Source organism: Arctopsyche grandis, chromosome 8 (genome assembly GCF_051622035.1).
Source record: "Arctopsyche grandis isolate Sample6627 chromosome 8, ASM5162203v2, whole genome shotgun sequence".
Classification (NCBI taxonomy): Eukaryota; Metazoa; Arthropoda; class Insecta; order Trichoptera; family Hydropsychidae; genus Arctopsyche; species Arctopsyche grandis.
In genome coordinates this window covers 30,228,623-30,243,135 of record NC_135362.1, presented here as the reverse complement: position 1 = coordinate 30,243,135, position 14,513 = coordinate 30,228,623, and the positions used below count along the sequence as shown (strand labels likewise).

At 33.9% G+C, this 14,513-nt stretch overlaps 2 protein-coding genes across 2 annotated transcripts in view; one reads left to right on the top strand and one right to left on the bottom strand.

The window, feature by feature from the left end:
* Nucleotides 1–14,189, top strand: part of LOC143916071 (uncharacterized) — a 37,297-nt gene extending 23,108 nt beyond the window's left edge. Inside the window, exons 5-17 of the mRNA XM_077436960.1 lie at nucleotides 631–825; nucleotides 1,405–1,534; nucleotides 4,867–5,017; nucleotides 5,499–5,665; nucleotides 10,849–10,966; nucleotides 11,065–11,216; nucleotides 11,295–11,488; nucleotides 11,573–11,659; nucleotides 11,748–11,845; nucleotides 12,889–12,992; nucleotides 13,063–13,245; nucleotides 13,334–13,507; nucleotides 13,593–14,189. Of these exons, the coding sequence (XP_077293086.1) occupies nucleotides 631–825; nucleotides 1,405–1,534; nucleotides 4,867–5,017; nucleotides 5,499–5,665; nucleotides 10,849–10,966; nucleotides 11,065–11,216; nucleotides 11,295–11,488; nucleotides 11,573–11,659; nucleotides 11,748–11,845; nucleotides 12,889–12,992; nucleotides 13,063–13,245; nucleotides 13,334–13,507; nucleotides 13,593–13,747 (1,908 nt within the window). The 3' untranslated portion in view covers nucleotides 13,748–14,189. The remainder of the gene's footprint in view (nucleotides 1–630; nucleotides 826–1,404; nucleotides 1,535–4,866; nucleotides 5,018–5,498; nucleotides 5,666–10,848; nucleotides 10,967–11,064; nucleotides 11,217–11,294; nucleotides 11,489–11,572; nucleotides 11,660–11,747; nucleotides 11,846–12,888; nucleotides 12,993–13,062; nucleotides 13,246–13,333; nucleotides 13,508–13,592) is intronic.
* Nucleotides 1–14,513, bottom strand: part of LOC143915940 (uncharacterized) — a 63,197-nt gene that overhangs the window by 48,216 nt on the left and 468 nt on the right. The gene's annotated exons all lie outside the window — the stretch shown is intronic.

Below are 14,513 nucleotides of genomic sequence, written 5' to 3'. Positions count from 1 at the left end.
AAAATTGGAAACTCTGAAATGAACCGATCGACCTGGAGTCACAAACCAACGTCTGACAAACAACTACTAATGGGAATCGAACCGCGACAATCCGCTCGAAAGCATAATATACTAACTACTAGTCCACACTGCTGGTTAAAAATCCATTCGGTGAAAAGTCTGTCGTTCAAGTGCATTCGGTCAAATGTTCGCACACACTATGCAATTGCATATTAACCTTTCCTCCCCTGTGCTATGTATTTACTACAACTCGACTCTAATAATGGGAATATCGATATGAAATGTAATAGATACGAGGTTCAGAATTTTTGTATTCCTCCGTAATATAATTATGAATTACGTCAATGTATGTGTACAAAATACATAACATCGGAGCGCGCGGATGTTTTTGCCACCGTAAGGGAAAGGTTAAGTGAAATAGTAAAAAAAAAATGTAAAAAATAAAAGCGATCAACTTGGGTGAAATGAGCAAACTTTGACAGGAGACGGTCGATTTGAATATTATGATCATCTAAATTCCGCCAGCAGATAAAACTTTTGCCGTGCTGTAGCAGCCATTTTCACGGGAAAAAAATGCGCCGCAGACGAATTTAAGCAGATTTTACATACATATATATATTTTGATTTCAGTTGTATGCAGTATGCGGAGATGACGGCTGTGCAACCCGTTCCTCAATACGAGGCACCGTAGCAAGAGCCTCTGGGGGCGCTAGTGTCGTCTTGGCAGCCCAACAGCCCCAACACTTGAGAAACTTGAGAGCTCTAGACGTCTACTACGACGCCTCGGAGGAGAACAACGACGAGGAAGTGACGTTCGACGATCAGGTAGGTCTCACACAAAACGGTCAAATTTTCCGACAAAATTCTTCGAATCGTTTCGTATTCCGCACACGCGACAAAACAAAAACGTTTCGTTTGAAATTCCAACACAAATAATATATATAAATAAATCAAACGACACTTTGAAATTCACCACGTACACAATCCCGACATGTAAATTGCGTCTAGTCGATCGACGGAAAAATGTACGTGTATTAAATATTCGTAATTTTTTTACGTCTTTGCGAGCAGAAATGATCAACCATTCGATGTGAGATCGCGAGCCCGCTGTTGAGAAGCGCAGATCGCTGACTTTTGAATGAATTGTCGCACGCGTACGCATAACCATGGCGGGCCCAAGCAAATTCGAAATTAACATAATAATAAACTGAAAAACAAAAAACAAAAACTGGTATACATATCTATTATATGCGCCTTTATGAAAATTACATGCGTGTGATGTAAGTAGTATATCGAAATTGCGGTAAAGCGTTTTGAACAAAACAAACTACGTATGAAAAACATGTATTGTCTTGTAAATGGAGTATTGTGTAATAATGCGGCAATTTATTGCAATTTTTACAGCAAACCATAATGCTGAGAAAAGGCCTGACCGGATTGCAGACGATCGCTTTGGCGATCGATTCCAGCATCAAGACATTGACGATTTCCATCACGGGAAATCCTGAAAGGGCAATCCTATACACTCCATCAGGTATCTATAATACATACTTTTTCTATATAAATATTAACTGCATTTTTTTTTCAAATGTTTACCCGCCTGAGCAACGCCGGGCAATTCAGCTAGTATGGTGATTGGATGAAAACCAGTGACGAAAAACCTAACCAAAGACTTAGCCACGGAAAATTGCGAATATCAAAAAAACATATATAATTTCTTTTAATTATTAGAGATTGTCTAAACAAAACCAATTAATGAAAAAAATAGCTTTGGCCATTGTCTAAGTGAGTTGTGAAGGGGCGGTAGAAAGCCACGTTTGGATAGTTAGCTGTCATCGCTACGATCTGACACAATATTACGATGTAAATTTTAATGATTAAAGTCTTTTAGCTTTATGTCGGAGACATTAGCTTACTTCAATATTAGTACAGTAGAACCTCAACTATCCGGAATAATTTGGGATACAGGTAGTCCGGATAATCGAAAAAATCAAAATTGACAGGGAAAGACGTGTACGTTCAGTATGAATCTGAATTTTTTTATTTGTCTATACTTAAATATATACTAACATGATGATCGATATTAAATTATTCTTTCTTAAGAAATTCAATTATGGATTTTTGTTCAAAGTTAGCTGTTCTTTTTGAAGCTGCCAAATCGCGAATACTTTTGATACAATAATGGACCAGATATTGGCTCTCCATACGATCGTCTTTGAATGAACCACATAAAAATACACTCACTTCGACTTCGTCATTTCCTGATTTTTTCATAACCTTACGTTCTAAGCTTCCACTTCTTCTGACATTAAAGAATCAGTAAAATTCATAATTTTTCCACTTTGTTTTTTTATATCCGAGATCGTTGATGTTCCAACATCATATTTATTTGACAAAAAATGTCCAAATACACCGCATTTTAAAGCATTGATTATATCTAATTTGTCTTATAATGATAATACAACATGTTTTCTTTTTGTTTTTTTTTTTTCATATTTGTAATATTAAAAATGAATATTGTAACTTCCTTTGAGTATTGAATTTTGAAGACATCTGGCTCATTTCTCTTATTTCTCATCTTCATTTCGTCTTATTTTCGAATTTTTATACTATGAATTTCAAAGCAGCAAAATCGTAAAATTTGTTTTAGTTTTTAACAATCCGGATAATCGAGGTTCTACTGTATTTCTGTAAGATATCAAAGCGACCAGAAAATTGGAAGTGGTTCAAAATGAGATCACAAATTTTGGACGGACACGAGTGTCACTGAACTAACAGAGTGAACCTAATAAAAACCAAATAAATAGAAAAAAGGATACAATAATGAGAAAATAAACATAAGTATAAAGAAATACAACAATAGAATGGTGATCGGATAAATGTACTCAAGAGAGCCGCACTCCCGAGACATCCAAAATTTCAAAACTGCTCAAGAAGAACTAACGCAATAGAATTCCACAAAAAAGCGTCAATGGGTATTTGTAGTTATTCAAGAGAGTTAGCCCTTTTTTATGGAATTCGAATTTAAAATTATAATTGCTCAAAACCGCGCCACTATTCAGTGCATTCTTCCGGGAATCTAATAGAATACGTTACGATGTCAAATTAAACAATCCCTCAACCAGATCAGATTATTTTAGATTAAGCAAATGCAAGTTAACATAAATCTGGTTGAGGAGCTTGACCCCCCTTGCAACAGGCGAAGAAACCATAAAATTGGTGCGCGCCACAGGAGAAGAAAACAATGTTACTAGGAATACAAATCAAAGTTGATAAATTGGAACAAAGCCAAGCAGTCTGCGATTTCATTAGACCACATTTTAAATCCGAAAAGCACAGAAAAATTGACTGCTTTTTTCTATGATCGCAAATTTCGATGACTAGTTTTTTTATGACCGGTTTTATCACAATAAAGTGCCGTATTAGAACATGTCGTAGACGAAAATGTATGAATGTTAAATCCAACTCAAACCACCAGCTGTATATACGCCAGTAATTCTCAGAGTTGATGTATGCATAATAGTCATATAGTACGTGATTTGATCGGAACATGTAAACGTCAATTGGCTGGAGACTCGAGTCTAATTTACCATATATTTTCCAAACTGACAGATCTATGTATGTATAAGCTGGCTTGTCCTGGCTGTCACTGTTGTAATAACTATTTCGTATAGTCGTATGTCAGTCATATGGTAATGAAAAGTGCCTGAGGTGACAATTCGGACGTATTCATGTACTTTCAGTTGCCACGTGATTGTCAACCTGAACTGAACTGTCATCAAAGATGACTTAATACAAGATTGCTTTCAGCGCTCCCTCCCCCCTTAAATTTTTAAACAATAAATTTCATGGAAATCCTGGAAATATTACATTATTTGAAATATTTAATATAAGTTTTTTATTCAAAATAGGCACGTTGTATGTATAAAAATTAATAAAATACGGATAACTTCGGTAATGAAGACATTAATTTATATTCAACAATGAATTGAAAAGTTGTATATGAAGAGTGACCATTTCTTCTTCCGAATATGATTAGTTAATCATATTAGTTAATTAATTAGCAAATCCATCCCTGATATATACATATGTTTTAGCGGTATTTTATATAAAATACAATTCCAAATTACAGCTTTTTGTTTTACAAGTTTTATTCGAGTCGTTGATATTTGACAGTCAACTTCCTGCGTTCCTCGTAAATTATATTTTAAAATCAGTATTGTTACTTCGAGTAGAAAAATAAAATTGAATATAAAATGTTTTAAATAAAGTTGAATATAAAAGTTCAAAGCTAAAGCAACTTTTTTCAATTTAATCAACTAAAAGAAAAAATGGGGACGGCTCGCAGCGCCCCTAGGCACGTGCATAGTCTGCTGCAACTTTGAGCCGGCCCTGTCTACTAAACTAACATCCCTTTCGTATATTCTAGAAGACAATGAAAACTGATTGAAGACGTAAATTTTATCAAAATAACAATCCTCTCATATAACTTGATTTAGTTTCCAAGCACAAAAGAACATCCCCAGTCATTAAAATATTCCTTCCTTTTATATCACCTGTCCCTTTCAGGTAGTAACAGGCAACTACTGAAAACTTTTGTCATGGTGAAGTAGCAATATTTATATAAAATGCCTCCGAGCAACTAAATTAGAAAGGGAGCAAGAGAATGCAACATAAAGTTCAAAAAAAAAAAATAAGTTGTCTGATATGTTACATGACACAGCATCCCTTGGAATTCCATTCTAATGCCATCTCCACAAATTGTCTACCGGCACCCAACATATCAAATTGAGTGCCGACATAATCAAAATTTTAAAAAAAACTTTAAATATGCTAAAAATATAATATATAAATTTTACTTTTCAGATCACAACATCAACCTACTCGAAAAGGCATCCGTGTCGGAATTTTCCGAAGGCTCAGAAATACTATCTTTGAGTCCGACAGCGGCAGCTCGTTTAGTCATGATATTGGACAACGTGGAGAAGATAAGCGATCCAGAAAAAGAAGTGAACGGGTATAATAAAATGCACATAAAACTTTAAAATCTTCCAAGACCTTTCGTCCTCTGTAAATCCGGTCGGATCTAAAATTTTGGAATATGTATATACATACAAGCTATGGGGATACATTTATTCATCCACACTTTTTGTGGGGGGGTTTCAATAGCAACCACAATAAAAGAAACCGGGAAAACCTGATCGGAGATTCCCCGACGAGATACATACATAAATAATAGTATCTGAAATATTGACGTATGTATATTGAAAAAAAAAATGGTGTCAACTCTTACAGCCATATTTCACATTCAAATCATGTTCTTCCAAATTCGCGTGATGAATGTGCTTGGGTACGGATTTGGACGAGAGTCGTACATTGTAGAAAGGTTGATTTAATAAATTGGGCAAAGCACACGATCCGTAAAACGGTATGATTAAGCGGCCGTTTCATTAGTATACATGTTGTAGTTTTTTTTTTTTTTGTCAATTCTCAAACAGATCTCAAGAAGAGAATGGTACAGAAAAAACCAGAATTTTGGAATCTGGACCACAAAACGGTGTTTGGAGGCTGACAGTCAAAGGAAGTGACACTAGAACGTTCGACGTGCAAGCCGACGCTGAAACGACTATACAAGTCTCTGCTAAACTATTCACACAATATACTGGTATGATATTATGAATGAGCTTATTTTATGCCATATTTTTGAAAAAACATGTTTTTTTTTGTATAGGAAAATGAGGATAATGGGTTGAATAACGAATTCGTTGACATAAATCAATGCGACAAATTTTGATAGTATGATAACTGAATAATAACAATTCGTTAATAAGTCCAAAAATTCAATAAACTGCACGTTTTACGGTCTATTCATACTATCCAGCGCTGCAAGGTAGCAGTCCGGTACAGTAGTGCACGGAAAAGACTACGTCTATTCATACTATACACCAGCGCACATTCAGATAAAATCGGCAGAGTGCAAGCCAAAATCGGTCTACATATACACGACAATACGGCGTAATATTGCTTGCGTAATATCGTCGAGTCAATATTGACACAATATGACGTTTCCGAAAGCATTCATTTACACATAGCAGCACTTTCTTTAGCAGTAGCCAAATAAAATTGGTCCTGCTTGATAAGTTTCGATGACATATACTGCTGTTTAATATGAATAGATCGTGTCGGTTACTGTTGTTTTGGATATGTCATTAGCACTTTACGGAGCATATGAATTTGTCCATACATAATGTGCTCAATAATATTTTTCATTTTGCTGTGTACCGGTATAAACGAGCCTTCAAGGCGTATACACATTTAATCAAACGGCACGGGCGCGTTCTTGGCCTCCCGTGGTGAAAAGTCCACACGTGTTTTTTTCGACAAGTTTCTCCCACATTTCTTCAAATATGGGAATCATCGTTATTGATCACTGTCAAGTCAAACCTATGTCGATACAAGGATTTTAGGCCTAGATGCCATAGCATAGATTATGCGTGCTAGCATTGTTTGTTCGTGTGCAAAACTATCTAAAAATAAACACGCACACATGCCATGTGCCTCTCTGTGTTACTCGCGCCCTTAAGAGGCCGTCGCCATTAGCAGTAAAGAAAGTCCTGTTCCAAGAACTATCAACCAAATTTCCAACTAATAAAATAGCGTTTGAGATTATTGTATTAATGACGTGATAGTAAATTACGTCACAATCAGCTGGTGATTTGAGGTAGGCCTGGAATTTGATATGAACAGTTTCTAATAGAGGTTATTCAGTACAAAAATTCTTGAACAATACGTTGTTAGTTCAATTCGTATTATATTTAGTTTATTTTAAGAAGATACATATGTAGTATGCGAGGATATTAGCTTAACGTCATTAGTTCATTTTTCTTTTTTTAAATAAATACACTCCTAGGGATTGAATTACCGGTTTACCGAGTTACCGGTAAATATATTATAGTATAATATTGCATTAAAATCGATGCAAATGGCGTATTGTGTAGTATGGAATTTGTTTATTTTCAGTATTAAACGTCCAAAATGATTAAAAAAAGTATCCAAAGCAGCAAACTCATAATATTTCTCTCTTATTTATTATAGTACAGAACTTGAAGTTCTTTACATTGATAACATACATATTAATAGTAACTCATTGTAATAAGTCGTAGCGAGTAGAGAGCCTTTTTGACGGTTCTCTTGCAGTATTCGTAAGAGTAGCTACACTGATGCATGCTTAAGAGTGGCAACACAGACCAACCAAGTCGTAATAAAAGTCGATGCGATAATTAATGTTTACGAATGCACTTTGTGTATTTATATGACATTATTCACCCGAGTTTTTTTTTTAATTATTTTCGGTTCAATCTAGGTTAACGTTTTAAGGAAAAATAGCCACATACAGTTATCTAATCCACATTTTTTTTTCATTTACCTGTAAAAACCGGTAAACCGTTAATGGGAGACATTATTTACCGATTACCGGTAAACGAAATTTGACGGTAAATTGCAATCCCTAATCATACCTCACTCTAAATTTTAAAATGAAACTGGTTATGGAAAAAATTAAAATGTATCACTTTCAGTGATACATTTGAGTAAGTGCGGTGATGTAATGTTATTAAACCTTGAAACAATAGATACTACATATATTTCCACATATACATTTTGAGTAATCTGGATTATATGTTATTACATACATATGAGTATGTATTTGATTCTTTATATCGATAATATAATCAGTTCAAAATTTTTAACTATTTTATTAATCTTAATTAAAAAATAAATAAAAATCAAAATACTTCTGTAGATAAAAAATATATATGATATGAACAAAAAAAAATCTTAACTAGATCAAATATCAAAGGTTAATCCATCCAATATCATCATTACTTATTTACACAGGCAATATTGTATTTATCTACAGTAAACAATCATAGTCAATAAACACCTATATACATACAAACATACATTGGAAATTTATGTATGCAAGTTTCGTTATAATATAATAATAATAAAAAGCAATGAATACTCACCGAATAAACATGGAAAATGGACATTGTTGCACCATCTACCGACGCACTGTCTTATTACAACGATTGCACATTTCCGTTGACGCTTTTGCAAAACGAAAAAACGCAATCTACTACATTAGAAACCGGCCAATGCAAAATCGACGAAACGGAACGCAGAATATAAATAAATCTCTAGTCTTTCTAGAGATTTTTCTATCGCGGAAACGATCGCCAGAGGAACGCGGAACGTTTGCGCATCCGAGCTGTCTATCGACTTGTGATATTTAAAACCACATCTATAGACTATGACGAAATAAAATTTTGGATGCCAAGTGATGAAAAATAAGTTCGACGTTCCGAAGGGCAACGCTAAATATTGTTATTATATTATTATTGTGCGCACGAATACTAATCTAGACTCGAAAATCATAAATATTATATGGTTCGTTTTTTACACACGCATACATTCGACTGAATATTGTAATCAATTTCGGGTTTTTTTTTTTTTTTGTTCTCATCGTTTTATTTCACATCACAAAACGTCTGCAAAAATATGATTTTGGACAGAGTGGATTAAAAAAAAACAACAAACATAATATAATGACGACCGGTCGGCCATGAAATATCTGCATAAAAACACATAAAACAATTATGTCGATTAGGATCGGCGTACTATTGAAAAATAAAGCAAAAATTTATACACAATCAAGTTCTATTCATACTATCCGGCAGTTCACGGCTACAACACGGCACGGCAGCTTACATAAACGACTGTTTCTATTAATACTATACAGCAACGCACGTTCAGTCAAGTTTTGTCCGACTGCATGGCAAAAACGGCTTACTTGTCTTAACTTAAAATCGTATCTTCGAGTCAATTTAGTCGCAATATGACGTTTCCGAAAATATACATATTCGTACTAGCTTCGTTGACGTCACGTCGTGTGTGAATATTTCCACACGACGCAAGCAAATAAAGCAAAAATTGATGCACAATCAAATTCTATTCATACTATCCAGCAGTTCACGGTTACAACACAGCACGGCAGCTTGCGTAAACTGATAACTAACAGTTTCTATTCATACTATACAGCAACGCACGTTCAGACAAGTTTTGTCCGATTGCACGGCAAAATCGACTGACTGGTTTTAACTTAAAATCGTATCGTCGAGTCAATTTAGTAGCAATATGACGACGGTTCCGAAAATATTCATATGCGCACTAGCTACTATGACGTCACATCATGCGTGAATATTTCCACAGTGGCCAAAGAAAACCAGTTTTGATTGATACGCTACGGCGACATGTACTGCTGTATAGTATGAATAGCTTTTGACAACTGATGTTGTTACGTCTACGCCACGTCAGACATGAATGTGTCCATATAAAATGTACGAAAAAATACTTTTCATGCAGTTACCGATACGATATGTGCTATTATGAATAAACCTTTACAGAGCTCATAATGAGAAACGTGACGGACGTTTGGCAATGTGTTAATCTCACCCGAGTGATATTATCTTCAAAAAATGACTTTTCGGCTTAATGCTATCTCACATACATATGTATATTTCAGTAGTTTTTGCAATAAGTATACTTTAAATCTCTTTTTTTTATTGGTCGAAAAGCTTTATTATGAAACTTTAACCTAAAACAATAAAACGAGTTGGTTACTGCTGGATACATGCAGTTGCCGGAACGTGGCGATAGTATGAATGGACCTTAAAGCATACCTATGCACATACTTTCAATAATAAAAATAATAAACGAACTATAATTATTATTTAAATACATACATACGTCACACTTTTACATATACATATGTGCAATAAGATCACTTGAACCGGTCAGAAATTAGCAACCAATTTGTAAATTATATTAAAAAACCAGTTCTTACACATCTTTATATACATACATAAGTAATGTATGCATGCATATGAATAACTAGACAAAAGTTAAGTCAACGATCATTTAATAATTCAATCACCAATCTAACTAATCATATTATAAACTGTAGAAAGACTCAAAGTATTGATATTTGAAAAAATTTTGAAATAACTTTCTTGTGAAACTTTTATATTGATGCACTGCTATTTCATATTATACATGTAATGCAATAAGCGTGCACGCGGATGTATGAAGTGTTGTCAAAAGTTTATTCCTACTTTACGGGGTAATATTCGGCAGGGATCCCGAAACACGCCTAAATCCGACGGAAACGACAATAAAACTAAAACAAGCGAGGCCAGAACGACCAAAGGTCGTATTCAGTATCGCGACACGGTGTGCGTGTGCTCTAGCGTCAATTATTATTGCTAAGATATGCTGGGATGACCAACGGAGTTGAACTGACGCTGTGCCGTGATGCAGCCGCACACCGACGATACAACAAAACGTCTAGCTATCATCACCGAGAGTGATTGCAGCAATCTTCAGTACACATGCACACTTTGAAACAATATAAACCACCATACGAATCGCAGAAATTAATCGAATCTTTCATTACATTGGATACTAGTGACTCATTTATAAATAGAAATAATTGCTCAACAGATTACATCGATGTTTTTACATTAATGACACATTGCTTTGTCCTCTTTGAGGCGAAAAAACACGAGATCAACGTACAAATGTCACTTTTGATGAAATACAACCATGACCTTTACATCCTATAATGTGATTAAATGTAGGGTGTTATTAACAAATACAAAATTGTTATTCCATGATGATGACGATGACGGTGTCGTATACGACGTTATATCTTACAAGTGTACTTTGCATACAACAATAGCATTGTAACAAACATGTTGACATTTCATATACAAATGTAAAATCTTCCAGGGTTGAAAACCGGAGAGAAGAATCTGAAGATAGCAATAGGCGGGACGGTGAAATCTGTACGTGAAGCCATTTTAGTAGACCCGCACGGACAAAAGATAGCAAAATTATCATCTTATAAGTAAGTTGATTTGATTTTTTTGAACAAATTGAACGTGTCAAAAGATTTCTCATTAGAATTCAACAAATTGAAAAGTAATCGTTTTCGTTTGCTTACAGATATCAAGATAGTGAAATGGAAAATGATGCTACTGAAATAGAATCGTTGAAAGCGTTCGACGCTGGTATAAGTTCGAAGATTGTACCATTGCCGTCAGACGTTCCAAAAGATCGTTCATTCTACGTGCAAATCACCGGACGAAACAATAATGGTAATATTTATATTATATTTAATACCTATATTATGTAATTATGTATGCTTAAATCTAACAATGATCGTTCGATTGCAGGCGATTCATTCGTAAGGATGTCGCAAGAATTAACGGTTCCGTACGACGACAACACCCCAGTCGAAGAAAAATTGGGTAAAATCGTGGACGGGACTGAAATAGAATCGGAGGGAATCGGACGAGGATTTTCAGACATACAATCAGCGAGGAGTACAGACAATTCAACTAATAAAGATATAGCACGTTCAACTGAAGTATATAAAAGACTAGAATAATTATGTTGCCACCGACAACAAAATAATAACAAAAATAAATAGCAATTATGATTTTTATAACAGGTGACGACTGCTGATGGTCTTCCTTTGACTACCATTCAAATTGGAGGAGCGACCAGATTGTACGGAGCGCCGGGAGCTCAAATGCAAGTATGTAACAGACCAAATCAAACAATTTATTCTCATACGTATGCAAAGAAGCTTGGCTGATTGAATTGTTTTGATTTAATTTCTTTAGATACATTATGAGATCACAAACAACAGAGATAAAGCCGTATTCTACAGATTTGGAGCAAAGGATGAACAATATTTTCTTCGAACAATGAATCCTCAATCGTAAGAATTAATAAATATATGAAGTGTTTGAAGAAGTATTGAAAATGAAAGATTAAACTATTTTTTAGAAATATTTTCAATTTTAAATTTAATTACAAATCAATTTATCGAATACCAGAATAACGAAATGAACAGTCTAACAAAATTTTTGCACATTAAAGAGCAAAATAACTTAATAGAAGTTAAATATTTTTTCCCAATTTTATTATAAATGAATTTTTAATAAAGCCAAGTATTTTTTAAAAATTATATTTACAATGGTGTCGTAACGGGTTTTGCCCCAAGGCGACACCTATTGCTAAATATCTAAATATGTATTTTATATAAATTTATAACAATATTTTTATAAATTTGAAATTATATTCAAATAACGGCGACAAATGAGGATAGGTTGCCAATTTGTTTGGAACCGTTTCAACAATTAAATTAGACAAATTGGCAAACTCTAATAGGAAACGATCGAACTGAAATCACATAACCAGCAGAATAGACCAATGGCATATAATGCTTTGAACAAAGTGGTCACAAGGTTCAAATTCTACTGGTTTCTGTTGACCAGACCTTGGATATGAGACTCTACATCGATCGTTTCCTATCAGAGTTTGCCAATTTATCCGATTTTCATTGAAACGGTTCCAACAAATTGGCAAACTTACCCATATTCTCGCAAATCTCGAGCTTTCAGCAATCTCAAATTTCGCTGAATTGTATAAAATGCTACAAATTAAAAAAATTGACCATAAATGTCTCTGTGGGTAGTTGATATGTATTTACTTTGTATAATACTTGTACCAAATGTACAATGTTTATGGCCAGGAAGGCGCATTGGGGCTATCTATATATAATTAAAAATTAAAATAAAATATATTCAAGGTCTGGCCAGCAACACCAGACCGGGGATTGAACCCATGACCCCTCAGTTGATAGCATTATACGCTAACCACTGAAAAACTATGTTGTTGATTATGTGTTTTAAATTCGCAATAACGAGATCAGGCTGTATGTATTATATATATTGCTAAATATTCAATATTTAATTTAAGGCAATGGATCAGCGGAAAGCAAACTTTAAACGTAGTGGTAACTATTGGGATTACTTCATCGGCTGACAATAATATACGAGATGCTATAAAATTCACTGCAAGCGGTAAGTTACAATACAATTGTTCGTCGAATTTGTTATAACAAAAAAATATATAACTGCATTTGAATTTCAGGAGTTGAGCAGACATCAATCTACGCTTACATTTACGTCGTATCAGATCGAAGAGTAGAAAACGACGGGAAAAAACCCACCTTAAAATATTCTTATAGAGGAGATTGCATGGGTTATTTGGACTCGTCTTCATGTTCTAAAAAGACATGGGGATTAGACATCACGGCGAGAGATTCAGACAGCGGTATTTATATCAAATATAATCCACAAATGAGTCTTAAAAAATTACAAAAATTGTATATATGTATGTATGTGTATTTCAAATCATTCAGGTTTGTTGAGAATTGCATCGTCGCCAGGAGGAATAGTGTATCAATCAGGTTTCTACGCCGGAGGTAGAGAAGAGGTGTCTGCAAAGTATACTTCATCGTGTTGTGCCTCTAAAGTGCAATTGTCAGCGGTAGATCTCAACGGCAATGTCATGAATTACGACATTGATGTATCTCGTGCGTATTTCAAACGACATCAAATATAAATGAAGTGCTATTTTTACAATAATGAAATCATTAACGGTTAATCCTTCGATTTTAGAATATTTTACACCGGCGATGATTGCGGCTATAGTGTTGGGTGTGCTTCTTTTGATTGCTCTGATCGTTGTCGCTATTCTAGTAATAAGATGGATAGTGAAGAGAAAGAGGGATTCCAGAGAGTTGCCGTCATACCAAACGCAAAGAGTGGCATAATATTAACGAAATAGTGAACAATATTTATTGTACAATTTTATAATTAAGTATTTGAAGAGCCATATTTATATTGTTACTTTATGATAGTTATTAATAATATATTTTTATATGTATTTTGAACTTTAGAAATAATAATTTAAAAGTACACTTTAAATTTTGTTTCGAATATATATATATTTTGTGCAACAATTTCCAACGACATCTACAATTCCGTTTAAAAACACATGTATGAATAAACATATTCGAAATGTATGTAAATAAATACGTCAATTTTTATTCTTAAACGAATTTTACGGCAAAACAGCTTTGTACAAATTTTGACAGATTCTTATAAAATCAAATGTAAAAAAATAAATCCGAGTAATTTTCATTTGAAAAAAATTACAAAATACTATATTGACTTTGTGTATTTTGAAAATACATAGGTGTTACTATGAAGAGTAATATTGTTTTTAATTCCAACCAAAATTATTTATAAAATCAAATAAATATTTTTTATGATCTAAAATTTATTCAAAATCAAAAATTAATGAATGATATTTAAATAAAATTACGACACATTTGTTAAGACATCAATCATCATACATAAATAATTCAATAAAAGTTGCATGTTACGCGTACCACGTTTCATGTACCATATACATATATATTTCTCACGTATTGACAATACAAGGTAAAAAGCAACATCTTTCTTACACGTGGAACTTTTATAAAGCAGACTCGTTCAGTCATTTTGTAACACCCAATCAACCTACCGAGCTGTCAA